The sequence below is a fragment of the Sinocyclocheilus grahami genome, unplaced genomic scaffold, assembly GCF_001515645.1.
Source record: "Sinocyclocheilus grahami isolate Dianchi unplaced genomic scaffold, SAMN03320097.WGS_v1.1 scaffold505.1, whole genome shotgun sequence".
NCBI classification, from domain to species: domain Eukaryota; kingdom Metazoa; phylum Chordata; class Actinopteri; order Cypriniformes; family Cyprinidae; genus Sinocyclocheilus; species Sinocyclocheilus grahami.
In genome coordinates, this window is record NW_015505684.1 from 315,138 (window position 1) to 342,279 (window position 27,142).

Consider the following 27,142-nt stretch of genomic DNA (forward strand, 5'->3'; position numbering starts at 1 on the left):
TTTCTATCGCTGTAGCGCCCTCTGGCGGCGCAACGCGTGAATCGCTGCTTTTATAAGTGTTTCTTAAAGAGATAGTTTAGCCAAAAAAAGAAACATTCTGCCATTATTTACTCACCTCCATGTTGTTCCAAATCCACATGGCTTCTGTGAAAGATCATTCTCTGCTCACGTATGGCACAGGCAATGTTATCATGTAAATGAATGAACATGCCACAGACAGTGAAAGCCTGATATTTGAGCGAGTTATAAACCTTTTCAAGTGTTATTTAAATTAAGAGTCGTAAGACACAAAGTGGAATGGAAACGTATGCAAATGAGCTGCCCTGCAGGTCTGAACTTTTGCCATTCATTTAAATCAGCAGCAAACAAATCAAATAAAAAAATATCGAGTCAAGCATACAATTTCCCACATTTCTGTGACATTAAAAAAGTAAATATTTTTACAAATCTAGGCATTATTAAAATATACTTTATAGTATGTTCACCATGTAATAAAACATACAAAATAGATCCCACAGTAATAAAAGTAGAAATATTTACTGAACATGTACATATCGGAGTCTGTACAGTGTAACAACTGTTCCATTGTAATATTAATTCATATAGTCCAGGGTAAAGATCATGATTCATGACAGTTCACAGCAGCCGTTGGCTATATGTTGGCAGAAGATCGCAGGATGTTGAATCGTTTCAGAGTCATGCGGATGAACCCGAGGTCGTGGTTCACCTTTTCTAGGCGATTCTCCAGTGACACCTAAAACCATGAAGTTCATAATGTTACGCACCTGTTTTTCCACTGATGTCTTTTGTTATGCATAATCATCTTTTAAAAAATCAAAATCAAAAATCAAATAACAAAAGAAAATACTCAAATTAGACGAAGTGTTACTGGATTAACAACAATAGGCATCATCATGGTTATGCAACATATGCAACACTCTGGTGATGAATTTCCAGCAAAAAGTAACTATATCATAATATATACCATGGGTTTTAGAAATGTCCGCTTAAACTGTAATATGCAGTATACTGAAATATAATATTGCTTACTATGTTTTTCACAGTGCATTTAATAGATAATTAAATAAAAAAAAATTATATATATATATATATATATATATATAAAATGTTCTCTTAATTTTTTCTGGTATATATAAAACATGCAATTTATCCTTCAATTTTTTTGGCAAACAAAGTGCTACACAACAGGTTTACTGTTAACATTAGGAAGAAAAAAAAGTGATTATTTCTTTAAAAATAACGTTTTATTGGTATTTATCATTTGTAGTAGTAGTATTGTTATTACATTGAAGCTTACATTCTACTGCACAACAGTAATAAATTTCCGTCACAGTTTCTTCAAGTTAAACTTTTATTTTGACGGGTTGCTGTCAAGAACTTGCAGCTGCTGTGTATGTGATATTACGGTCGTTTTTCTCAAACGAAACGGTAAAATGCTAATGAAGGGACTCTCAGAGCAGCTGTGGAGATAATGTTTGTGTCGTCATATCATCATATATTGCAGAAATCATAGCGCCACATGTGTGATGTCAAATGCTTCCACAGACTTGTAGTGCTACTACAGCATTTCACCTCAGCATTGCAAATCACGCAATATTGCTTTGTTCGTCAACAGTATCTCCGCCATGTTAAGCAATGAATGAACGTTAGGCTTTCCGTTGTAACATCACGCAAGATAAATGAGAGGACGACATCTAGTGGAGAAGATTCACGTTAATCAGATCTTGTGTTAAATCTTTGCGGAAATAAATATGGAAGAGATCGATTTGCAGCTTTTGAGAATCAATAACGAATTACCCACATTTTAAAAAACGATTAATTGAAAAATCTTTTTTTTGCCTAGCCCTATTCTATATGCATGTGAACAGAAAGTGATTGTGTTCCCACCTCGTCTAACCTGGTCTGCAACGTGACCCGGGCCCCGGCTCCTGGAATCCGGCTCAGTGCTGCCTCAATCTGTGGAAAATAAATAAATATTGGGTGAAAGCGTCATAGCTTTTAGCAAATTGCTGGATGGAAACAGCTGAGATTAAACAACAGGGTTTTGAATTAGCACTCCTCAGCATGAATAAGAAAAGGGAAGCCTTTGCTAAAAATAGATGTGATTAACCAGCAGCGCTATAACGTCAGGTTATGTAATGTGTAGTGCTGAGGTCACAGCAGAAACATGCGCTGCCATCGATCGTCAGTCAGTCTCAAACCAGCACGAGCCGTGAGCGAGTCACACGCTGTTCAAACACTCACGGGATGTTGTGACATGCCTTCCATGAGCTTTCAGAGTTTCACAATGACTATAGCATGTCTATGGCCAGAATTGAAATAATGCATGAACACAACTGAGCTAGAATTAAATCATGGGGTTTAGAAACTGCTAAAAATATAATTTACACACACACACACACACACACACACATACATATATACATATGTATATATATATATATATATACACCAATAAATGCTCACAGGCAGACTGTGTGTATGTTTAAAATTTGAATGCATAAATTATATTTTTTTAAATATGTAATATTAATTTAATCCACAGTTGAAGATTGTCATATTTCAATGTTTTTGTTTAGTGACTTGCAAACTTTTCCCATTTTAACAATTCACTTTCACAGATTTCCCAACTGTGCATTTAAAAAACTGTGCATACAGTTTTTACTACATTATTAACTGGTTTAGCTGGGTAATACTTTAAAATAAGGTCTCATTTGTAAAAAATTAATGAATTCATTAACTAACATGAAGCAATAATGAACAAAATATTTTTACAGCATTTGATCTTAGAATGCCACGATTGACCAATCAGACTCAAGTGTTTTAGCGAGCCATGTCATAACAGGAAATATCTCACAATCACCTGCTTCTTTTCCTGTGTGAGCTCATCAAAGAGGCGCTCTGCGTCAGCCAGCGACTGAATGCGAGGCTGACTGGAGAGGGCCGTCTCTTCACCGGCAGCTTCCTGTTCGTCCCAGCTGAGTCCGACCGCAGGCTCCTCAGACTCACTGCTCTCTGCAGGCTCAGATGAGTTTTCTATTTGAATATATTTTAAAATGTCATTTATTCCTGTGATCAAAGCTGAATTTTCAGCATCATTTTTTCAGGCTTAAGTGCCACGTGATCCTTCAGAAATCATTCTAATATGCTGATTTGCTGCTCAAGAAACATTATCAATGTTGAAAACAGTTGTGTGGCTTGATATTTGTGGAAACCCATGCTTAATAAAACTATGTGACAAAACCATTATAAAAGTTCAAAAGAACAGCATTTATTGAAATAAATATCTTTGTAACATTATAAATGTATTTACTGTCAAGCTTTTAAAAGTAAAATTTAAAAAGTATTAATCTATTAACAAACAAAAAAAAACTCACTGACCCCAAACTTTTAAATGGTAGTGTAAAAATTAGTCAATGAAAAAAAATTTGATATAATATTTAAATACACATTTTTGTCACTCTTTTCAATTCTGTGATATATAATAATTTAAATTTTTTATATATAGAATTTTCCTAAATGATGCAAGTCATATGTAATAAAGAGATTTAATATTTTCAATGCTAAAACAGCATAAAGTTTATTAAAGCAATACATAAACTATTATATAATATATAAATATAAAAACGTAACTAATTGAATTAATTGTAGCAAAGTGTAATATATATAAATATATATATATATAAATAAATATATACACGTTTCTTCTAGGACTGTCACCGTGTGATAGTTAAACCTGACAAAAGCAATAATACCTTCCAGTCTATCAGAAGCCTTAAACTGTAACCTCTTCCTTGGACTCGGATGGGACGGTAAAGAGGAGCTGATGCCATTTCGATCAAAAACATCAAACCTAAAAAAAACAAGGCATATACAAGATATTATTTACTGACACCTGATCAGTGCAGATGGCAAGTGAGTAAGATAGCAGGACAGAAATGTTACCTGCTCTGCAGGTGCTCTTGGGATGGAAGAGGGTGACCCAACACGGTGGAGAAGTTCTCAGTCGGGCAGCGCTTGGGACTGGACTTGGCTGAGAGAGGCATGAGTAATGTGTCTCTCTTTGCTAACATAAAAAACACATTCAATCAGTAAAGATGGACTTTTTATCAGCTTTTTTGAAAATGCATCAAATGCTCAAATGCTAAAGCTTTTGGTCACTCACTGGGTGTGGCGAGAAGAACGCCTCTCTGTGCTCTGGGGGGCAGAGATGATGACCTGTGACCCTCTGGAGAGAGACTCCTCTGGGCCCTCAGCACAGCTCCGCTCCGTTCCTCCACCGCGTCCCTCACAGAACTCTCCACAAAACCCACCGTAGGCCTTCTCCTAGCAAACCCTAAAACACACACCACACAACAAAAATGACAGTGACTGAAAAAGTGACTGAAATATATATATATATATATATATATATATATATATATATATATATATATATATATATATATATACACACACACACACACACACACACATATCACACATACACTGGTTCAAAGGTTTGGGATCTGCAAGATTTTTGAAACAAGTCCCTTATGCTCACTAAGGCGGATCAAAAATACAGTAAATACTGTCAAATAGTTGCACAATTTTAACATTTATTAATGTGATGGCAAAGCTGATGAGAGTCCAAAAAGCAAAAAAAAAACATCTCAATAATGCACAAGTAATCCACATCCCTCCGCTTGTGAAGTGAAAAGCTTCTTGCCAAAATGACTCCATAATACATAATAACAATAAAAAACAATCCCCTGTTGTCCTCTCACATCAAAATCCACCCACATATGTGACCCTGGAGCACAAAAGCAGTGTTAAGTCGCTGGGGTATATTTATAGCAATAGCCAACAATACATTGTATGGGTCAAAATTATAGATTTTTCTTTTATGCCAAAAATCATTAGGATATTAAGTAAAGATCTTGTTCCATGAAGATATTTTGTAAATTTCAAGTTAAAACATTGAAATCGTGGATTTGTTTCTTAGAAACATGCAGCTTTTAACTTCACAAGACGTTAACTGATAGACTGGAGTGGTGTGGATTACTTGTGATGTTTTGAATCAGCTGTTTGGACTCTCATTCTGACGGCACCCATTCGTTTTGTGACATACTGGAGGAAGCACAGCCGTTCTTGGATAGTGCGCGGCCCTCAGTGGCTTTGGTGTCCTCCATCTGGATCAGGGCCTTCATCATGGGCGTCAGGGGAGCATCCCTCTTCCTCGGCTCTTCAGAGTGACCCTGAGTCTGTTCTCTCTCTGGTGGAGACAGCCGTCTGATGACAGAGGATAGTTCAAAGTTAGAAATTACCTTCTCAAAATGAATGCACCACCGAATGATAAAGAAATGAATATTGTGAAGAGCAGTACCCTCTAGCTCCGGATGTCTGTTCACCTCTGAGACCAGCGCCGTTCCTCATGCCCACATCAACATCTCGCTGCCTTTTACTCGGTGAAAGCAGAAGATCAGGGTGGTGGAACAAACTGGAATGATTCAATTTGTGAGTTTCAGCTTGGAGTAAAAGCATTTCAGGGATTCAGATTGAAGTTTGATTTTTTTCGATTAGAAGAAAGGAACAGTTAAGCTGTACACTAGCATCTGTCCATGAATCAATAACTGCTAAATAAGTGTATACAGTTCATATTCATTGTTGTAAAACACTAAAAGCTGTGTTTTAGACCCGTGATGATGAGTATGTGGTGTGTGTTTTGTACCCTGCTCCAGATGGCTGTGAGTGGCTGTGGAGAGATTGACGTGTTTTAGCCAGATTTTCGTGCTGTAGCTGTCGGAATTGAGCCTCTAGCTTAGAGATGACTCTACAAAACCATAGAGAAATTCGTAAATAAAAAGACATTTAGTTAGTATATAGCATTCATATTACATATATTACATGTAAATATAATGAATGATATTAACAAACAAACAATTACCAATTAAGAACATTTTATTTGTATCAGCAATTATGATTGTTATAATTATGTACATTTCAATACAAATATGACTTTATTTTGATAGACTTCCTAAACTTTATTTTATAATATGACAGGTAACACTTTACAATAAGGTTTCATTTGTTAACATTAGTTAACTATATGTGACCCTGGTCCACAAAACCAGTCGTAAGGGTCAATTTTTTGAAATTGAGATTTATAGATCACATGAAAGCCGAATAAATAAGCTTTCCATTGATGTGTGGTTTGTTAGGATAGGACAATATTTGGACAAGATATAACTATTTGAAAATCTGGAATCTGAGGGTGCAAAAAAATCTAAATATTGAGAAAATCATCTTTAAAGTTGTGCAAATGAAGTTCTTAGCCATGCATATTACTAATCAAAAATTAAGTTGATATATTTACGGCAGGAAATTTTCAAAATGTATTCATGGAACATGATCTTTACTTAATATCCTAATGATTTTTGGCATAAAAGAAAAATCAATAATTTTGACTCATACAATGTATTTTTGGCTATTGCTACAAATATACCCCAGTGACTTAAGACTGCTTTTGTGCTCCAGGGTCACATATTAGTTATAAGGAACAATAGTTATACAGCACTTATTAATTTAAATTAATGTTAAGTTCAACATTTACTAATACATTATGAAAATCAAATGTTGTATCTGTAAATTATCATGAATATTTTTATTAACTAACATTAACACAGGTTAATAAATGCTGTAAAATATATTTAATTGGTCATTCATTGTTTCATTTCAAAATATTTATTGTTAGTTCGTGTTAGTTAATGTATTAACAAATGTTATCAAATGAGATTATTGTAAAGTGTTATAGTTATAAGGAACAATAGTTATACAGCACTTATTAATTTAAATTAATGTTAAGTTCAACATTTACTAATACATTATGAAAATCAAATGTTGTATCTGTAAACATTAATCAGTGCACTATGAATTATCATGAATATTTTTATTAACTAACATTAACACAGGTTAATAAATGCTGTAAAATATATTTAATTGGTCATTCATTGTTTCATTTCAAAATATTTATTGTTAGTTCGTGTTAGTTAATGTATTAACAAATGTTATCAAATGAGATTATTGTAAAGTGTTACCATACGACTATTTTTCATTAATATATGTGCTAAATATTAAATGTAACAATTACATTATAACATTTAACAATTAAACAAATAAATACAATTGTTAAATATTAATTTAAATTAAATGGTTAAATATTACATCCATAAAATGTAGCTATAATTATACATTTCAGTGTAATAAAATAGTTGATATAATGATACTAATTACAGATTTGCATTGAAGAAATCTGACTACCTTTTCAGTTCTGATATTTGTTCATTGGCATCAAAGAGCTTATTTTCAGTCGAGGCCAACTTGTCCTGTTAGGAAAGAAACAACTGAATAGTTTGTGCACTTCTATGCACTATGATTTGTATCATGATGTCAGATAAAAACAGCTCTCACCTTCGCTCCCTCATGCTCCCTTCTCAGTGAATCATACTCGTGGAGGAGCTGAAAAAATAAAACAGTGCATCATCACATTGACCTTTATGGTCAAATATAACAGCATAAGGGAAGTTTCAAGGATTCTGCTCAGCTCACATCCTGTAGCATCTTGTGTTCTTTCTTCATGCGGGCCTCTTTCTCATCCACCTCCTTACAGGCGTTCTGCATGGCCTCCTCCAGCTGACGCAGGTGGTTCTTCAGTGTGGTCACGGTGACGTCTTTCTCACGGCTGCTGTGTTTGGTCTCTTCTAACCGCTGCTGCAGGGCCTGGACTGTGGCGCTGGCCGCGTCGTATCGCTCTGGCCATTCAGCCTGGACCACAAACACACAAACTTCAGGTTAGCATGGTGTTTCAACCATGCTCCCAGTCATGTATGATCACTATTATGATTTAAAGTTATTTTTAAGAGATTTCTGAGGTTGCAGGTCAGGTACCAATCCTTGAAATTAACACCTTTAAACAATGATAATTATTAGTGTACAAATGTCTCCAATATGCCAAATAAAGAATATCTAGTCAATATTAAATAACTAAAATATAATAATAATACAATTTTAGAGCAGAACATATTAAGAAAACATATATTTACTTTCCAATGTACATTTAATATCCTGTTTCTGTACCTTTTAGACTAATATATATATATATATATATATATATATATATATATATATATATATAAGCAAATTAACTGTTATGATTAGCTAACCTATGGAAGCCCATTTCCGCCAAAAAATGCTTTGGTAAATTATAATTATGAGATAAAATGTCATAATTATTACATTAAAAAAAGGCATAACGATGAAAGTAAAAAGTAAAAATTATGAGATAAAAACTTGAAATGAGATACTAAGTCATAATTCCCGCATTAAAAAGTCATAATTATCATATTAAGCACGTATTAAGCACGCCGACATACAGCGCCGCTGCGCTTCGGGCGTCCCGTGTTCGAATCGCGACTCGAGGACCTTTCCCAAACCCGCCCCCTTCTCTTTCTCCAACTTACTTCCTGTCATGTCTGATCTGTCCTATATCATAATAAAGCCAGAAAAAAAAAAAGTCATAATTATGATGGTCAAAATTTTGATAAAGTCATAATTATGACAAAATCAGTTAAATTATGAGATGCAGAGTCATAATTATTAGAAACAAAGTTATAATTATGACAAAAAGTCAAAACTGAGATAAGAAGCCATAATTGTTATAAAACATCTAAATATTTGAGATACAATATCATAATTATGACATCAGAAAGATGTAAAAATATGAAAATATGAGCTCTTAAGTCATAATTATGACAAGTTATATATATACCAAAAAGTCAAATTTGACATAAAAAATTGCAACTACAACTAAAAAGTAGAAAATTATGAGATAAAAAGTCATATTTGACCTATCGGTAAGCCCCTCCCCTCGAACACAGATGAGCCAATGGCAATCAAGTATCAGTTGCACGGGGAACTCGGACATCTTTAGGTTTCAGCGCCATAGAGAAACATTGGAAGATCCGACGCTCACATCGGTTTAATGGTGTTCATGCTACAAAAATGGAAAAAAACGATGTGCCTAGGGTACTTGTAACACTAATTCCAGGTATCCTGAGACGATAGGCAATAGAATTTATTTTATTCCATTTCCTAAATCCAACCAAAACAGAGTAAAATGTCCCAAAGCATTCAACCCCTATCACAATGAAGATGAAAACGTTCATTTTCTGGTTGTCATACTCTCATTAAGTTACACTTTTCATCTGCTCAAGCAGAACGTTAATGTCATCTTGTGCTTCAGCAAGGTATCTCTGGCTAAAACTAGCTAACGTTAGCGTTAGCGAACTGTTCACACGTCATGTACCGTGCAGCGAAAATCAAAAACACATAAACGAAGGTCTATATTAGAGTGCCTCTCCAAATTAATCTGGTTAAATGTAAATTAATTTAATCTTACTCTGCGGTATATGAACGGTGTTGTTCCGGGATGTTGTCATTGCGATCGTGACGACCGTATATAATATATATACATTTTGCATTGTGATCTGTATTTTTATATATTTATTTTAATATCCTTTATATATCCCTCCATGGCATATTTAAGTCCCACTTGAAGGTCCATCTGTGTCCCAAATTGATCAGAAGCACCTCGGAAGAAGGTTTTCACTGACAGCTGTCATTATAAGACAGTGAGCAACTCCGTTTGTTTGTCCGAGTGAGCAACAGTAACTAAGGGGGGGCGGGGTTCACCGATAGGTCAATTATGACAAAGTCAAAATTGAGTAATTACAACATAATTACGAGACTAAAAGGTAAAATTATGAGATAAAAAAAAGTCATAATTATGTTATAAAAAGACATTTCAACTTCCATACTAACCCATCCTGATATTCTTCACACTAATTACTGAATAGATGTTGAGCTAGAGGTTGCTAGGATGTTCTAAGTGGTTCCCAGGGTGTTTCTAGGGTATTCTGGGTGGTTGCTAGGTCATTGCTATACAGTTGCTAGGTACACAGTAAACGTTCCGGATAGCTTTGAGTTGTGAAAGTGAAATGTTTACAAAGTACAAAACCCTGTTTCAGTGACACAACCCCTTTAAAGTGCTTGTATATAATTTATACAATTTAGCTGACTACAAGCACAATTGGCACGTCAACATTCGAGTCTCTCGTACACAAGCCACTCATGTATTTCCTGTTTTAGAAGTAGGCGGTGACTCGTACCAGCTGTCTCTCCAAGAGGTGGTTTTTGATCTCCAGCTCTCGGATGCGTGTGCTCGCCTCCGTTAACGCTCGTTCCAGGTGCTGACATCTGCCAAACGATGATCAAAGACACAATCAGTCAGAGTTCATCGGACTCCGCCGATGACAGAGTGTTCATCGTGCGTTAAACACCAGACACCAGATGTCACTGTGCTGATGTGAGCGCAGAGACAAACAACAGGCTGAAGACAGAGCCAAATCTATATCAATATACCACATTAGATCTACTGGCTATTAGTAAGTTGTACACTCGCTATTTGGTTCAACACGTGATGATACACTAAAATTATAAAATGTAGTTAATTAGTTTTTAATGATTACTTCTTAGACATAGTTAACAAAAAGTACTGTTCATTAACCAGAATATAAATATTCTCGACTGAATGTTAAAAAACAACTGATAAAAACATCACAATAATCCACAAGTAATCCACACGACTCCAGTCCATCACTTAACATTGTGAAGCCAAAAGCTGCATGTTTGTAAAAAATTGATTTATCATTAAGACATTATTTAGACTAAAATACGAGTCCTCTATCCACAATATTGCTTTATCCGGTGGCGTCTTGTTTGAATCAGGTGAGAAATATACACAGATCAACCACTGTTTACAAGCGGAAACAGTCCAAAACAGTTCTAAACAAATTTGTGGGTGGATTTTGATGTGAGAGGACAACAGGAGATGGACTTTTTTTTACTGGAGGAAGCGACATTATGGATTATGAACTCGTATTTGGCCAGAAGCAACGGTTTCGAGTTAAAATGTCTTCTTGATGGACTTGTTTCCTACAAACACATAGCTTTTTACTTCAAAAGATGTTAATTGATGGACTGGAGTGGTGTGGATTGCTTGTGGATTATTGTGATGTCTTTATCAGCTGTTTGGACTCTCATTCTGACGGCACCCATTCACTGCAGAGCATCCATTAGTGAGAAAATGAAGTAATGCTAAATTTATGAAGAAACAAACTCGTCTACATTTTGGATGGATTTAATTTGACAATATATTGTTTTTTTCTTATTAAATTTCATTATGCAATCTGAAACAGTATGAATTGATGTGTATTTTTTCTCACCTCTCAAGCAAGATTTGGTTGCTTTTCTCCATGTCAAGAGGCAAATTCACCAGATCTAGTTTCTCCTTCAGGGCACTGATCTCAGCCTCATAGTACGCTCTGAGATCAGATATGTGACGGGAATGTTTCTCTCTCAGGTTCTGTCTCATTCTAGAAAGATTAGACAAACCATAAGTTAGTGTGGTAGCACTAGAACATCAGATATGTGGATATACCAAATAACATTGGATAGGTTCAGTAAAGCACTAAAATATGATCAATCAGCATCTTCAGCTACACAGTTCAAAATTTCGGGTCCATAAGATTTGCAACTTTTTGAAAGAAGTCTCTTCTGCTCACCAAGGCTGCATTTATTTGATCAAAAATACAGTGACAACAGTAATACTGTGAAATACTGTTACAATTTAAAATAAAAATGTTTTATTTGAATGCATTTTAAAAATGTCATTTATTCCTGTGATCAAAGCTGAATATTCAGCATCATTACTCCAGGCTTCAGTGTCACATGATCCTTCAGAAATCATTCTAATATGCTGATTTGCTGCTCAAGAAACATATCTGATTATTGTCAATGTTGAAAACAGTTGTGCTTATTTATATTTTTGTGGAAACAGTGATACATTTCTTTTCAGGATTCTTTGATGAACAAAAAGTTCTAAAGAACAGTTTATTTAAAACAGAAAATTTGTAACATTATAAATGTTTTACTGTCATTTTTGATCAGTTTAATGCATCCTTGAAGAGTAATTTCTTGCATTCATTTCTTTAAAGGTGCTGTATGTAAGTTTTTTTTTCCTCCACTAAAGCATATAAAAATACCATAATATGTTTGCAGATATTTAAGAAACATGCTAAGTTAACATACTTGTTTATCGGTCTCTGTTTTGGTTTGTGAAACCCGCCCACTGTCAGTTTACCCAATTGTATTTCGGCACCCCGGGTTGCCAGTTGGCAGAAAACACAAAGCATTTAATTTCATTCATCGTCAAGTGCGCTGGTTCTTGTTGGTGTCGTCAATCTGGCAACCTGCTTGTGTGTCAAGTCTGAGGAGGAGGGGCCGGGTGAAAAAAACCCTCTCCAATAGTTTGAATTTGGACTGCAATACCTGGTTCAACCATTCGGTGTCTACATACAGCACCTTTAAAAACATTTTTTTTGAATGGTAGTGTTAGACAATGTTTGTCTAAGGATAGTGAGGAAGTTAAAAGGCAACTACTTAAATGCCTTGTAAATGTAATTTTGCATTAATTATTTGAAAAAATTTTAATAGTCATAGTCCACTTTTTTCAAACACTTTCCCATCTGCTGATGTAACCTTCCCATAAAGGCCATATGGTTGTTTTCATTGGTAGTTTTTTAATGCATCACAAACTTTGTAAGATCAAAAGAACTGCATTAACTTGAAATAGAATCTTGTGTAACATTATAATTGTCTTTACTGTCACTTTTGATCAGTTAAATGCATCCCTGCTGAATAAAAGTATTAATTTCTTATGAAAAAAGGGAGAGAAGGGAAAAAAATAATGACCAGTTTGATTGTTATGCATTTTTGTGACCAAGCTTTTCAAAATAATTTTTGACTTTAATGTGTTGTAAATGTCATTTCATGTTAACTTTAGTGGGATTTTCACGACTCTTACAGCGAGAGAACAACCGGGTCCTCCAGCGAGGTCATCCGCTCCATTTTCCCACTGCCCGTCTCGGGGCTGCTTCTGTTGGGCTTGTACATGTCCTGAGCAGACAGTCCTCTGGGCTGTACGGTGACCGTGGCAGTGTGGCTGCCCTCATCCTCACTGTTGGCCTGGTTTGCTCTCAGCGCCACCAGCGAGGGAGACGTCCGGTCAGGCGCCTGCTGTGCAGACAGACTGCTGGCGTTAGACATGCAGTCGGTGTCACTGTGGCTGCGCAGGGCCATGGAGTCGGGACTGACAGGCACTCCGCTGCTGCCGGGACAGGCCCGGACCTGCGCAGATGGACTGCTGAAGTGGGACGGCGACGTGAAGCCTGACGTACGATCCGAGTGCTTCACATGCACCGTGGAGTCCAGAGTCAACACCTGGGTGAGGGAGCAACAGTTGAGACGTTCTGCTCCTTAATTAATTCTTGTGTTAATTGGCTCTGCTCTGACCTGAGGAGACGAGGTGGATGAGTTGATTAAGGAGTCCCATTCGTGGCCTTTGGGATCTGCTCTCTTGCTCTGGTAGATCTCCCGCAGGGACAGACGGTTCTCATCTGGAGTCTGTGTGCCACAGAACAACAACTGGTTGATCAGCTTTTATTTAACCCCATAAAGCCTGCTGTATCATATTCGCTATGCAAATTTAAGGCCTTTAAATGATCAAAACTTCTCTGAAAAGCCTGTTGCACACAATCGACAACATGACTTCTGTCGTCTGATTGCTAGTTTATACTCTTAAGCAACTGCTTAGTATGATTGTATCAATTTAGTATGATTGTAAATGGTTTACGTGTCTTTTTGCTGTGAAATCTTTACTGAATTTTATATAGTAAACGTAAGAATAACTTTTATATTGTTAGTAATATTTCAAGGTGAACACTTACTGGACTGAATCAACTTGGGTTTACTTAATTATCCATACATCATTTTCCAGAAAAACATGTTCAAATATGATTCAAGCTTTTAAGAAACATTACATTTGTTCATTATATGTTTTGAAATTACAGAGCTTTGATTGAAATCTCAGAAATATTATTGGAGAATTTCATCTTACTTTTTGCCCATATACAGTAAATTTCAGCATAATAACCTTGAGTATGAGCTCCATATTCTCACTACATCATACTATACTGTAACTTAAAACAAGTACAACTAACCAAAACTTGTAGTTCTACATTTGTAAAGCAATTGTAGTTCTACATGAAATGCAAAGTGACAGTGAACGAATAAAAAAATAAATACAAATATTTTAGGATTTATTTGTGTGATTTATACGATTCTGTCACATTACTCTACTACTCACAGGAAAACATAGCTAGTAACTGGAAAAGCTATCGTTTTGATGCAGTTAAGATAATAACATTGCTGCATTTTAGTTAGTTTCTCCCAGAGACTAAATGAATAAAAGTTTACCTGCATTAGGAAAAAGGAAGCACTTTCAAAGTTGTCAGGTAGAGGGCGGTATAACTCACTCTCATCCAGTTTCCAGTAAGACAGGCCTGGAAAATCAAAGGGAATAGGAGTATGTGCATAGCAATTTCACAATAATCAGAAATTACATCAATCTAAAGCCCTTATTCAAAACCTCTTCAAAATGTAACATTAAAAGAATCCTACAATCACCATTGCATCTCTACTGTGTGCTGTTGAACAGACAGTGGAGCTTGATTCTTAGTGAAATGTGTTACCTGAGGCTTCAGACACCAGACTGTCACTTCTCTTTAGAGGCAATGGATTCATGGAGGCTGTGCTGCATCCATGCTGAGGAAAAAGCCAGAAAACAAAAGACTATTATACTCAGAAAGAAGTTTTAAACGCATACAGAGGCTTCTAGGAACATTCACAGTAATGAGCTGAACAGTGATGCTTCATCTTATCTCTGAAACAGCAAATGATGCACAATTCAAACCGTTTACTTTATCCGAGATGCATGACAGAAATTTTGACCAGTTATAAATCTGACATTTTCTGCAAAAGATATTTTAGAGTAGAAAAGATGGAATGACATTTGAAAGAGTTTACTGCTTGAATTTGTAAAAAAAATATGCTTTGTTATTATATATAAAGATCCCTGCTGTTCATCAAAAAAAAGCATTCGATATTAGTAAGTGCTTACATCAGGTAAGTGATCTGTGTGCTCCTTAGGAGGTCCTGCTCCTGCTGTGCTCCTGTCCCGCTCCTCCACATGTGACGTCCGGTTTGGTGTCGTTCGGCTCTTTCTCTGCCTGTGTTTTTGTCTTTGGGCCCAGGAGGTCAGGGGTTGACTATGCAACATATAACAACACAAAACAGCTGGATCTCTTAATGTGATCAAAACGATTCAACAGCGTTCATTATAACCAGTGTTATTTCAGTGCTTTTATACTACAATTACTTTAATTTGAGTTTACTTTTAGTAATATTGCTGTGTGCTTTGTCATGTTTTATTAGTTTTAGTTTTTTTTACAAATATTTCGAAATGGTTGTGATTATTTATTATTATTAATTTAATTATTGTTATAATATAAATTACAATTACCACAGTTAAATTCGATTTCAGTTTTAGTTTAATTTGAGTTAGTCATTTTAGTAATTCAACTTAAACGTATTTCAGTGAGCTGCCAAGGCAATTTGTTTTTAAATTTATATTTTGAATTCGCTTTTACTCTTAGTAAAATTTTAGAATTAGAATTTTAAAATTTGAATATGAACTTTAAACACATTTGATTAAATTTCTCATGATCTTAAAAAAAAATTTGATCCAAAAGCTCATATAAATCTTTGAAATTAGTTTTAGACAAATATACATTTCATTTTTGGTCGCATTCATTTACTTTCATCAGTGGTATTGACTATAATCATACCCAACCATCTGTAACTCTACCTTATTACTCTCTGTTTATCAGTCAGCACATCAAGTGCAACTGCCGTCTGCAGCTTGTCATTTGTTCTGCTCAGCGGGTTCTGGCCCAGAGGGCTTGCGAGAGGTATAGGTGATGGTGTGAGACTCCCGTCCTGCTGGTTCGGGGACCACAGCGCCTCGTCCCTCCCCTCTGTGGAACTGGGCCGCCCTGTATCTAACCCATGCTCCCAGGTGGAAAGAGTCCCATACCCGCTGCTCAGCACAGTAACCATCCCCTCCTCCGAGCTCTCCTGTGGGTGAACGGTGAGCTGGGGGGGCGACAGAGGTCCTGGAGCCGACAGCGTAAAGGTGTTCGCCACCGGGTCCTCTAGAGGCTTGGGGCTCTTACTGGGCTCCAGAGAGTGAGTCTGTGTGCTGATTTGGCGGTTCTGTAACTGCACTAACGCCTTAATTTCATCCTGTATGAGCTGGAAGAAAGCATGCAAGACCATCAAGACCGAATGAAACAAATTTATTAAGTTAGTTAGGATATTAATCATTTCTCCCAGATTAAGGCCAGAAACACACTGTACAAAAGTACACAAACGCAAATTGCAAGCATGAGGTCAATATATTGAAAGCACAGTTAACACGCTGTCTTGCATCACTGTAGCAGTCGTTATTACTGAATTCATAGAGTTGTGTCTATGAATATAAACCTGATGTGTTATACAGTTAGTTTGCTCAATTTTAACTAACCTACTTGGCAAAATTCTGTATTAAAAAAAAAAGCTTTCTGAATGCAGAAATGCGTAATATTGTAATTTTACAGTTGTACTGTCAAATAAATGTAAGATTAATATTATTATATTATTTTTCCTTAAGTAATATTTTATTTTATTGTGAAATAGTATTGTTACAAAAGTAATACTTATTATTTTGTTATATGTAAATAGCAATTTCACAATTACATTATTTTTATTAATTATCATAAAGAAAAAATAATAATAATAATAATACTTTAAATCAAATAAATTTTTTAACTGGATGGATGGATGCTTAGATTTAATTCCACAAATCATGCAGCCCTGACTTCAAGTTTGTGTAACTAGATGCATGTGAATTCACTTAATTGCACAATGTATGTTTTAAGCTTTAGACTGGCACAACAAGCACCTTGACTGCATCAGTTACGAAGCACAACACTTCAACTCTCTGCAACATGAACAGTAACTTGGTAACAGTCCAGACAGGTTCCTTTAGGAAAACATACCTGTATTTGGCACTGGTACTGCTCCTGCTGAGCAAGGATTTGCTCTTGATATTGCTTTTCCACCAACTGAAAGAGATGAAGCCAACGGCCCTGTTTGAATGAGAGAAAAACACTGTCAATATGTAAGAGGAAAAAAAAAAATACAGATTGTCTGGATTCAATGACTTGAAGGAAATGCTAAGACAGATCAATTGGTGTGTTTAGGTGAGATGGGCTAGTAGTTTCACAGCTAGTAAACTTTACAAATTGGAGTAAAATAAGAATTATATTTTTTAAAAGTTAATCTGAATGTTTGTTTTTTTTTATCTATAAAATATACAGTTGTGGTAAAAAAAATTATTTTGGTGCATCAACATTAATAAAAAAAAATAGATAGGGTGAATTTTAATTTCATGACAACTTTAAAGCCCTCAAGACAACTCTAAATGATCTCATTTGTGATGCCAGGGATCAGCTGCATTGTGGGATGTTCTCCACAGCTCAGAGCGTGGCTGCTGCTGTCTCGACTCCTATGGGAGACCCCAGACGATGGCCCAGAAACCTGGGCCGTGATGGCATGAGGGAACGGACAGCGTGGTTTCAGGCATCTGCGCACCTCACAGTTCTTCCAGATCTCAGGGTCGGTCTCGCCGCTGCTCTGGATCTCCTGGACCAAAGCTCTGAGCGTCTCTATGGAGCTGGGGTTGATGAAGGGCAAACTTCTCCCTGAGCTGAACTCCTCCTCGGTGCGAAGACACAGACTCCTAAAGCATGTGACACGAGAACAAAGACTGATTATAAGTCACATCAACCCTCAGGGCTTATTATGGATTTAAAACAGCTTATCGGCAGCATCTTTGTAAAGACAAAAACATCACAAACCTTATTTTTGGTTCAGCTTTCAGCTAAATAAAAACTTTGGTTTTGTGAAAATGTTGGCTTCTGTGAAAATTTTATTTCAGTGCATCACTAATAATATCTAAAATAAGCATTCGTTAAATAGATAGGGTGAATTTTCATTTCATGCCCACTTCAGGCCTCAGGAAACTTCTAAATGATCTCATTTGTGATGTCAGGAAGCAGCTGCATTGTGGGATGTTCATCACACCTCGGAGTATGTAGACAAAAATAAAAAAGCAGGGATTTCTGAATGCAACAACGCATGATATCAAGTAGGACTAAGAGATTAACTGAAATATAAACTAGTGGTCGACCGATATATCGGCATTTTTCAAATATCGGCATCGGCCGATATTTGGCATTTTTCAAATATCGGCCGATAAGTTTTTCTGTTTGGCCGATGTGTTCGAGGTGGGACTTTTATTTTGACGGCGCTGAGAACGGCAGCGCCTGAGCGCACACCGCTCACATTCTCCCTCTTGTTTGCTGTCGTCGTTCAGTTCGGTCTAATATGGATAGAAGTCTATCTAATAATCAGATAGAACTGTTAAACAAAGGAATTAAAATGTATACAAAGTATTATAACAATTGCTTTAATATTATTAGTAACAAAGGCAAACTTTATAATACTTTCTCATTTGCCGTCAGCATTCAGCAAATACGCATTTATATCATTTAAACAAATCTTTGAATGACTAATGAACATTTATTTTCTCAAACCTTGCAGACTTAGTCGAATCTAGTTGAAGTGTGCATTTGTATCCTGCATGATTGCATGTTCTGTGACTGTCGGTCCTATGGTCCGTGCAAATTGAATACGGACAGGAGGAGAGTTCTGCTTGACTGGAAACGCGCGATCGACAAACTTTAAACTAGTAATTTCAAATTATGCTGCGCTTTATGCATTTGCCCACTGTCATATTCGTGTCATTTTCATTGCGTGCTGTATGTAAAATGAGTTACCTTGGCTTTATTTGAAAAAAAAAAAAAAAAGATTCCCAAATCCCAATGCACACAAACTTCCCAGAATACTGAGTGCCCTGTTGGTTACAGTGTTTACTTCCTTTTTAATTTGATTTTTTATTAAATATTTATTTATGAAAATATATTCTAAAGTATAAGTATGTTTATTTTACACAATTATTTTTAATCCATTGTCAAATGATTTCAAATTTCTTAAATATAAATTAAAATGAATACAATTATATCGGCCACCCTGCTTTCCAAGATATCGGCATCGGCTGTCAAAAAAACCAATATCGGTCGACCACTAATATAAACTGAAAAATATTTTATAAATCTGCGGTCAGTAAAAGATAAGCTTTTAATCTCCCAGAAGTTTTCAACCAAAATAAAAGCTTGCTGTTAATATTTTAATTTAGAAATTTAGACAGCCTTTGTACATTTGTACAGTTGCACTGTAACATACACCATTTATTACATAATGTTTCACAGTAAAATAAAAAAAAAATGCTTATTTAAACAATTATTACAAAAGTAATATTTATTATTTTGCTTTATATTTTTACCTTGTAGATTATAATAATCATGATAAAAATAATTATTATTATTATTTTATAGTCATATATAATTACATTTTAAAATAAAGCACACAAATTGTGCTACAAACATTTACAACAAACCTGGAGCTCTTTATTTTTTTAAAAACGGCATTTTACATTTCAATCACAAAGTATATCGAAATAATAATACAAAAATGTTTTTAAAATATATTTATAATAATAATAATAATAAAAGCACATATGTATTTATTTCCCCAAATCATGCAGCCTTAAAGGGACAGTTCTCCAAAAAAATTTAAATGTTTTCATCATTTACTCACCCTCAAGTTGTTCCAGTATGATTTTTTTTCTAGTTGAATGCAAAAGAGGTTATTTTGAAGAATGTGTAACTGAACGGTTGCTGGTCCCCATTGACTTCTATAGTATGGGGGGAAAAAATAACTATGGAAGTCGATGGCTACCATCAACTGTTTGATTAGCACCATTCTTCATAATAGCTTCTTATGTGTTCAGCAGAAGAAAAAAAAAAAAAAACTTCATACAGGTTTGCAACAACTTGAGGATTTTCATTTTTGGGTGAACTATCCCTTTAAAATCAAGCCAAATGCACAGCGTATGTTTCAAGCCTTAGAGTTGTTGTTCTGGATTTAAAGCAGCTTATTGACAGCCTCTTTGTGAAGACAGAAACAATGCACTAAAGACATCACATGATAAAACAGACCTTATTTTGTTCGAAATGTTGCATGCTGGTGTGGTGGAGGGTCTGTTTTCCCCTTCGGTGGTCTGAAGGAAGCCCTCAGGGCGGGACGCGGAGCGCTCCTCTTCGGGGAGACCCGATACGGTGTCCTCAGAGGAGACGATGGATGCCTCGCTCTCCTTCCCGTCATTGGCACTGATCTGGTCGTGGCTCAAGGCCACAGAGCTGGACACGTCCTCAGAGATGCTGTCATCTGTGGACATGCTTAAACAGCCGTGGACAGAGACCGTGTGTGAGCGCTGTTTTAAAAAATAGAGTATATCGGGATCAACATCAAACCAACAAATAGTTCATAAAAGTAAACACTTACTAACTAGGGCTCAAACCTGCATCATTCCAATTACCAACTCAAATATTTAACCAATAAGCCAACTATCCAAGAAAATAAATTCCATATTTACGTTCAGAATTATTTACCTATGCATATGTTTGAGCTCATATTAAATTGCAAAAAAAACAAAAAAAAAAAACATGGGTAATTATTAAAAATAATAGAAATGGTAACCCATTTGTTCTTATACATTCAAAAATATTTTGAACCTAAAGTCGTGATGCTGAGAAAACATGCATGTTAGCCTTTCTTAAAAAGAGAGCTTTCAAAAAAATACTTAAGTGAAATTTGTTATTTGCAATTAAATGAAAATGCGTTATAGTTTACATTTATATTAAATGCAATTAGTTTACTTTAGAAAGCTTTTTAACATACTTAGGTAGGACTTAAGTACATCTTTATATGTCATTTCATAATTGCTAATATGGTCTTTGAAATATGGTTAAAGTGTACTGCTGAACGTACTGACAAGTATTTATTGGTAACCTGAAATGTGTCATTTTTCATGTCATTTTGACACTTGTCACATATTTCAATCTATTTGTAATTACAAATTTGTAATAATGAAGTTGGAATTACACGCTACAGTACAAATCATAATCAACTACTTTGCATGATAGTCAACACATCAAAATAAATCAAAAAGATTATTAAAACACTATGATTTAAAAGGTAAAACTTTAATATGACATTATTACAAAGTGTGCTTAAGTGTGTTCAGAAACAGTCATGAGTGCCTCTCTTTAAGTGCACTTAAGTGGCCTTTTATTTCATTCATATATTATCTGCAAGTACAGCTTTTAGAAATATACTTTTAAGATTTGAAGTACACTACAAGTGCACATTCACTCAGTACACTTCTTATAAGGCTTTTTATTATTTATTTCACATTAATACACAATCACATAACACAAGCAGGAGATGCAATCTACAGAACCAGGAGTTTGAGCTACATTACAATGATGTTATAAAGGATAATTATCAAAACTTCAACTAAGAAAAGAAGATTAAAGCATATTATCCTTTTTTTAAATGTCCAGCTAAGGCATAAACAAAGACCCAGCTGTCAGACTGTCAGGACATCATGGGCACATCTGGTAAATTCATTGTTTACATGCAGTCGGACAACAACAGATATATTCACACAGCGAATGTCATGCATTGCTATGAACTTGGATGGAGATCAACAGCAAGTTATAAGAGCCGATAAAGCCAGAAGCACTCACATTTAATCGTCAGATCAGTAAACAACGCAAAGCTAATCTGGCGACCTACAAGCCCAGCCGGTGGTGCGTTTTATCGCCTAGTTATTTAATAGATGTCAAGCAGGCTCATAGATGCAGCAACATGAACATGCAGCAAAACACAGACTCGCTATGGCGCTTCCTGTTCTCACACACACACACACACACACACACACACACACAGCACGCATCACCTCTGCAGCTGCATCCCCTCGCTCCAAACACAAGCGCTGACACATTTACCATGACAATAACCCCCAAGTACCGCTTCACTTACTTATTACTTTTTATCATCGCTTGTTCTCCCATTTTGACATTTCCTCACGCGCCGCGCCGCACGCACGCACTGTCTCTCTCTCTTCATCTGTCACTGACTGACTGCTTCTCCCTCAACCTTCTAACGTTCTAACCGACGACACACTGCGCCGCGAAACGCCATTGGTCGATTGAGTTCGAAAGGCGTCACTTGATTGGCCGGCACAAACAGTCAACGTCTCCTTGGGCTCTGTGATTGGCTCCTTCGCAGGATTCTGCGCATTTTAAGGGCACAACAGAGGTTCTGATTGGTTCTCTTTTGTGTAAGCCCGCCGCTTATCGGCTTGTGTGCGCCGAAGAAATACTTTGGAAAAAATAAAACATAATAATAATAATAACAATTAACTATGGATCTAAAATCTTAAAATTATAATTTTTTATAAAATATAACTCATTTTTAATTGTCATTATTTTACTCAGGATAAACACAATTCACAAGGCAATAAGTAATTTACAAAAGTCAATTAGTTCATTTGCAATTATAAACGATATAATGGCATTATTTTAAAACATGCAAATCTATTATTACACAGTATTGCATTAAATAATAAACATGGTGTCCATTGTTTCATAATGAATAAATATGGTTGCTTCAAATATAGAATCTTTTTTCTTTTGCTGTACAGTATGTATTTTATTTTGGTTTTATTGTACTAACAACTGTAGTAAGTCTGATATTTCAGTGGAAAATATTCTTACTGTGGTAAATTTATGTAAGGTTAGCAATATTGCAAAACAATAAACAAAAGTGGTTCATACACAATGAATGTCATATTTATTGACAGATATACAAAATTCCAAAGAGTGACCTTTTTTTGTCTTTACATGAAAATACATTGTATTACACAAGGTAATAAATACAATTAAAGACGAAAGTAATGGCATCACTAGAATACTTTTCAGTATCTCCCCGATTAAAAGAAAACTCACCTATCCATTAGTGCGTCCAAAGAAAAAACACTTCACCTTATCCTGAGACCTATTTCTAAAAGCACAAACCTAGTCTAACCTGTAAAAGCCATGCAGATTCTACTGTGGGACCTTTCATCCGGTTGCATGCAATTCTACTACGCTAATCAATCATTAGCTCATCCATGAACATGATTTCTACCCGAGTCCCGTCGGATTGCATCGGCTGTGGAGATGAATACGGCAACTCCCATGATTCCACACTCAGTCACGGCCTCATCAAACTACACCGGTCTCTTTGTTTATTTTGAATACGTGCCCTCTAGCGGTGAAAACTTAAATATTGTGCCTTTAATATTTTTGTAATTTTGTTGCGTTTTGTCATATTTATTAGTTTTTAGTATATGACAGTATATTAGTTATTAATATATTGTAATTTATTAGTTCAACGTCTATAGTTTTTGTTTTAGTTATTTTAGTATATCAAGTTCATTTATACTTTATTTTCGGTTTTCTTTTCATTAGAAAGTTTTAGTAATTTTATTGTTTTTGTCATTTTTATTAGGTTTTTTTTAATGTAATTTTTATTTTTTGTTATTTCAGTACATCAACTAAATTAATACAGTTTTATTAATAATTTGAACTTGAATTAGTTTTTGCTTTTAATTTTTTCTGTTTTTTATTAGTATTTTATAATATGTCTACATTGTTTTTTGTTTTAGTTGTTGTCAAATTAAAACTAAAATAGTTTTTATTAATATTTTGAACACATTTTTACTTTAATAGAGTTTTAGTAATTTTGTTGTTTGTTTTAATGTTTTCACTTTAATTATTTTTCTCTTCATTTTTTGGTGCAATTTTCTTTTTGATATATCTACATATTTTTTATGTCAGGTTTAGTTTGTTATTTTAGTACATCAAGTTAAACTAAATAAAAATGAGAAATGTTGCCTTGGCAACAAGCTGAAATTAAATACATTAAAGGTATTTTTTAATTTTTAAGTTGCTTTTTTTTTTTTTTAAGTGTTAGTTAACTATAATAACATGAAACCTACCAGTGGGAATCCCAACGAAGGCGGCCCAAAGTCATTTAGAAATGGCTTGTATGACTGTATCGTTGCCATTGAAGACGGAGAGGGAATGTTTCCTGTTAAAGCAACAACACACATCCTTAACTGAGTGATACAACTTATGATTTACACAAATACATTATTTCAAGACAGACGTGCATTTGTGCAACTGATCTTTTGTCTCAAAGCTTCTCAGTTACCCTTGTGACAACTAGCCCCGGCCTTCGTTCTATGCAATACCACCCTCCGCCACTAGGTGTCCCCAAAGAGCAATAAAAACGGCACGTCTGAATCCAATCAATCAACAGCCCAAGAGACAATCATGGAGGAAACGGCACGGGCTTGATCTTAGCCGCTAAAAGGATTCATTTTTATCACAATCTAGCGGCCTCCACGCAAACCCATCCGGCCACGGCGCGACGCGGACCCTTCGGGAAGAACCCGAACGTGTACCTCACGCCGATATTTAGCTCTAGCGAAGGCGGGGAATGCGTTTTTTTCACTAGTAATAATGGCGGATGTGAAGGATCTGACCCTGTAGCGATCAGACTGGACAAAAACTACACACGGCTTTTCCCCAGGTATTCTTTCTCACGCCAATTCTTACATTCGAACAAATACACTCAAGACCAGGAGCTTTCCACGCTTTTTCGGCATACCTTGGTTCCCAGAAGTTCCCGGAAGGTGTTGATGGAGATTGGGTTTGTAAGACATACCTGAAGAGATAATAAATGAGAGAAATAAAATTGTCCCTAAAATCAGCGGAGCGTCCGTCTCAGACACTTTTTGTTTACAGCGGAGCACCGGCAAATATGGCCGCGTCACTCCTCATGACACCCACACTGCTGTCCATCATCATCACAAAGAACTGACAATTAACACTGAATTAATGAAAAAAACCAACCAGCGTTGTCTATCATCGCAGTGACAACTGGAGAAGTTACAAAATCATTAATAATAATAAAAAATAATGCTCGTTAACACGAAGATTTAAACCTTTTGAATAGGCTTTACTTGTAAGATTTTCTTCAGTTTTAATTAAAAAAAAAAATACACTTAGTTAAAAAAAAAAAAAATGGGGGCAAATGAAAATAAATTTTTTTGGCAATGAAATATGATCATAGATTACATTTTAAATGATCCCCTAATTTAAGAACTAAATGCTTAAATCAAGCGGGATGATCAGATTCCAAAAGAATTTAACTGAGAACAAATCTGGTTTAAATTTGATTTAAAGTGGATTATTATTTTAAAGATTTTTACATGTATACTGAAATAAACGTGTTATTTTACATGCACTCATCTGACTTTCAGAACTACATTTATACATTTTCTTTCTAAATGCACCAGATACTGAAAGTAAAAGATTTCAGGTTTACCTACTACAGTTTCCTTCTCGTTCATTCCTCACCACGCTGAAAAATAAAGTTTAATACACAATATGAATGCAAAAAAGAAGTGGTTCCCCTAAAGTAAAGACATTTTGAAATCGAGGTAATCCACAAGATTTATTGGTCATATGCAAGAGGTAGAGATCTTGCAGTCAGTTCAATTTTTCCATAGATTCTTTGTACAACAGATCCATCAGTAGTGCAACTCGTGCAAGGATGAATGAAATTGTCTTTAGAGTGCTGCGGCATCTACAATTCAGCAAAAACATGACATTTCAGAAATGCAACTATACATCGAGATATAGTAGAGACCGAGCGCGGAAATGAGGTTTTTGTCCCCAATAACACGAGTGACAGCAAATCATTAAAAGCAAGAAATAGAAAAACTGAGCAAAAGCACTGACTGATGTGGCCTTCTGTAGAGGACACTCCAGTTTACAAATCGCACTCGAACTGAAACGCTGGAAAGCAGCGAAAAACCTGCTGACCCGCTTCCGTAAACTAAACAAAATCCAAAGGGTTCATCAAACCATGCATCGTCTCAGATCCAGTCTTTTGGATTGGGTTTGCACCGCTTACTCCCGTCGTGTTCCTGCTTTCAAATCAGGGACTGTATTAAGTGGTAAACAAGCAGCATCATGCCCAAGACATGCTGGGTCAGAAAGCTGAAGGTGGGGACAGATGAGGCCAGGAGAGACGAGAAAAAGAAACTAGATTGTGAATAACCCCTGAGCACTGTCCTGTGTACATAGCAGTGTGTGTGACTTCATAATACCACTCATGTCGATGGAAAGCACAGGCCATGATTTAGCAGACTGGAGGTTGCGAAAAGGAAACGGCCTGACCAAGTATCGTCCAGTTTCGCCCCTCTCAGTGCAGTTTCCTGACACGCAGAGCTCTGATTCTGTAGCTCCTTTGGCAAGGAGTCCTCTTTGGACATGAACCCTGAAATATTAAATACGACACAAGCACCGTCTTCCTCGCGGCGTGCCGGAAGAGTGGCTGGCTGGCTTACGATGCCGCATCTGCCCTAAAGCGAGGGGTGTTTGTGTCACGCTATGTGTTGACGGTGTGGCTGATGCTCTGCGGATGGAGTTGCTGCCACATTTGCTGCTGCTGCACGGCCAGCTGCTGAGACTGATCCGATGATGACAGGATGTTGATCAGCGGCGACACGCAGTTGGCGGGAATGATCAGACCTGAGAAGAAAAGAAAACTGGGTGAAAAAAAAAAAAAAAACTAACTTTTTTTTTAGGGTCCTATGAAATCAGTTTAGTTTTTTGACCCATGTTCCGTTTTATTCATTTTTTTTCTGTTTTGTTGGCTAAGTTCAATTTCACGAGCACTGAAGCAAGCATGGGCTGAAACGTGCGCTCTTTGGTCTGTTTTTAAGACACTTTGATCTTTTGTCACTTCAGCACTTTTGTATATGAAAAATAAAAGACATTTTTGATAGACCTTTTTTGGCCTGATTGCATTTTTCCAGAGTGCGGACAACTTTGGCTACCTCGTTGATTACTTTTTTGTTTTACCCACCTGAGAACTTATTGGCTCTTTTTTTTTTTTTTTTTTTTTTTTTTTTTTAAAGAAACATTATTTTTTTGGAAAA

The 27,142-nt window shown here is 35.8% G+C and overlaps 3 protein-coding genes across 4 annotated transcripts in view; all 3 read right to left on the minus strand.

The window, feature by feature from the left end:
* Positions 1 to 159: 159 nt before the first annotated feature.
* On the minus strand, positions 160 to 22,240 carry LOC107554530 (M-phase phosphoprotein 9-like). Of its 2 annotated transcripts, none has more exons than XM_016237062.1 (24): positions 22,126 to 22,240; positions 20,238 to 20,512; positions 17,710 to 17,857; positions 17,115 to 17,204; positions 15,884 to 16,329; positions 15,137 to 15,284; positions 14,709 to 14,781; positions 14,434 to 14,519; positions 13,471 to 13,581; positions 12,983 to 13,398; positions 11,343 to 11,492; positions 10,227 to 10,314; positions 7,609 to 7,824; positions 7,471 to 7,518; positions 7,321 to 7,385; positions 5,732 to 5,833; positions 5,387 to 5,500; positions 5,132 to 5,292; positions 4,187 to 4,357; positions 3,967 to 4,087; positions 3,777 to 3,874; positions 2,885 to 3,036; positions 1,909 to 1,977; positions 160 to 754 (listed from the first exon to the last, which is right to left on the minus strand). In XM_016237062.1, exons 2-24 carry the CDS (start codon positions 20,474 to 20,476, stop codon positions 653 to 655), a joined length of 3,414 nt encoding a protein of 1,137 aa, XP_016092548.1. In that variant the 5' UTR covers positions 20,477 to 20,512; positions 22,126 to 22,240; the 3' UTR covers positions 160 to 652. The 2 variants fall into 2 exon arrangements, with proteins under 2 accessions (XP_016092548.1, XP_016092546.1); XM_016237060.1 differs by having other exon boundaries at positions 2,885 to 3,057.
* A 1,851-nt stretch (positions 22,241 to 24,091) lies between these two features.
* On the minus strand, positions 24,092 to 24,970 carry LOC107554531 (cyclin-dependent kinase 2-associated protein 1-like; the record flags this gene model as incomplete). The annotated part of the gene is made up of 2 exons (XM_016237063.1): positions 24,092 to 24,219; positions 24,802 to 24,970. Coding segments are annotated over 2 exons (282 nt in total), but the record flags the coding sequence as incomplete, so codon positions are not given.
* Positions 24,971 to 26,143: 1,173 nt separating this feature from the next.
* Positions 26,144 to 27,142, minus strand: part of LOC107554511 (strawberry notch homolog 1) — a 22,721-nt gene continuing 21,722 nt past the window's right edge. The window contains exon 32 of the mRNA XM_016237031.1: positions 26,144 to 26,732. Within this exon, the coding sequence (XP_016092517.1) occupies positions 26,590 to 26,732 (143 nt within the window). The 3' untranslated portion in view covers positions 26,144 to 26,589. The remainder of the gene's footprint in view (positions 26,733 to 27,142) is intronic.

Coding starts and splice junctions, on each gene's coding strand:
- LOC107554530 (XM_016237060.1), bottom strand. CDS start 20,476: ATGTCCACAGATGACAGCATCTCTGAGGACGTGTCCAGCTCTGTGGCC. Junction 14,782..15,136: donor ACACAGATCACTTACCTGAT/GTAAGCACTTAC, acceptor CTTTTTCCTCAG/CATGGATGCAGCACAGCCTC. Junction 13,399..13,470: donor CATCCACCTCGTCTCCTCAG/GTCAGAGCAGAG, acceptor TCCCTCACCCAG/GTGTTGACTCTGGACTCCAC.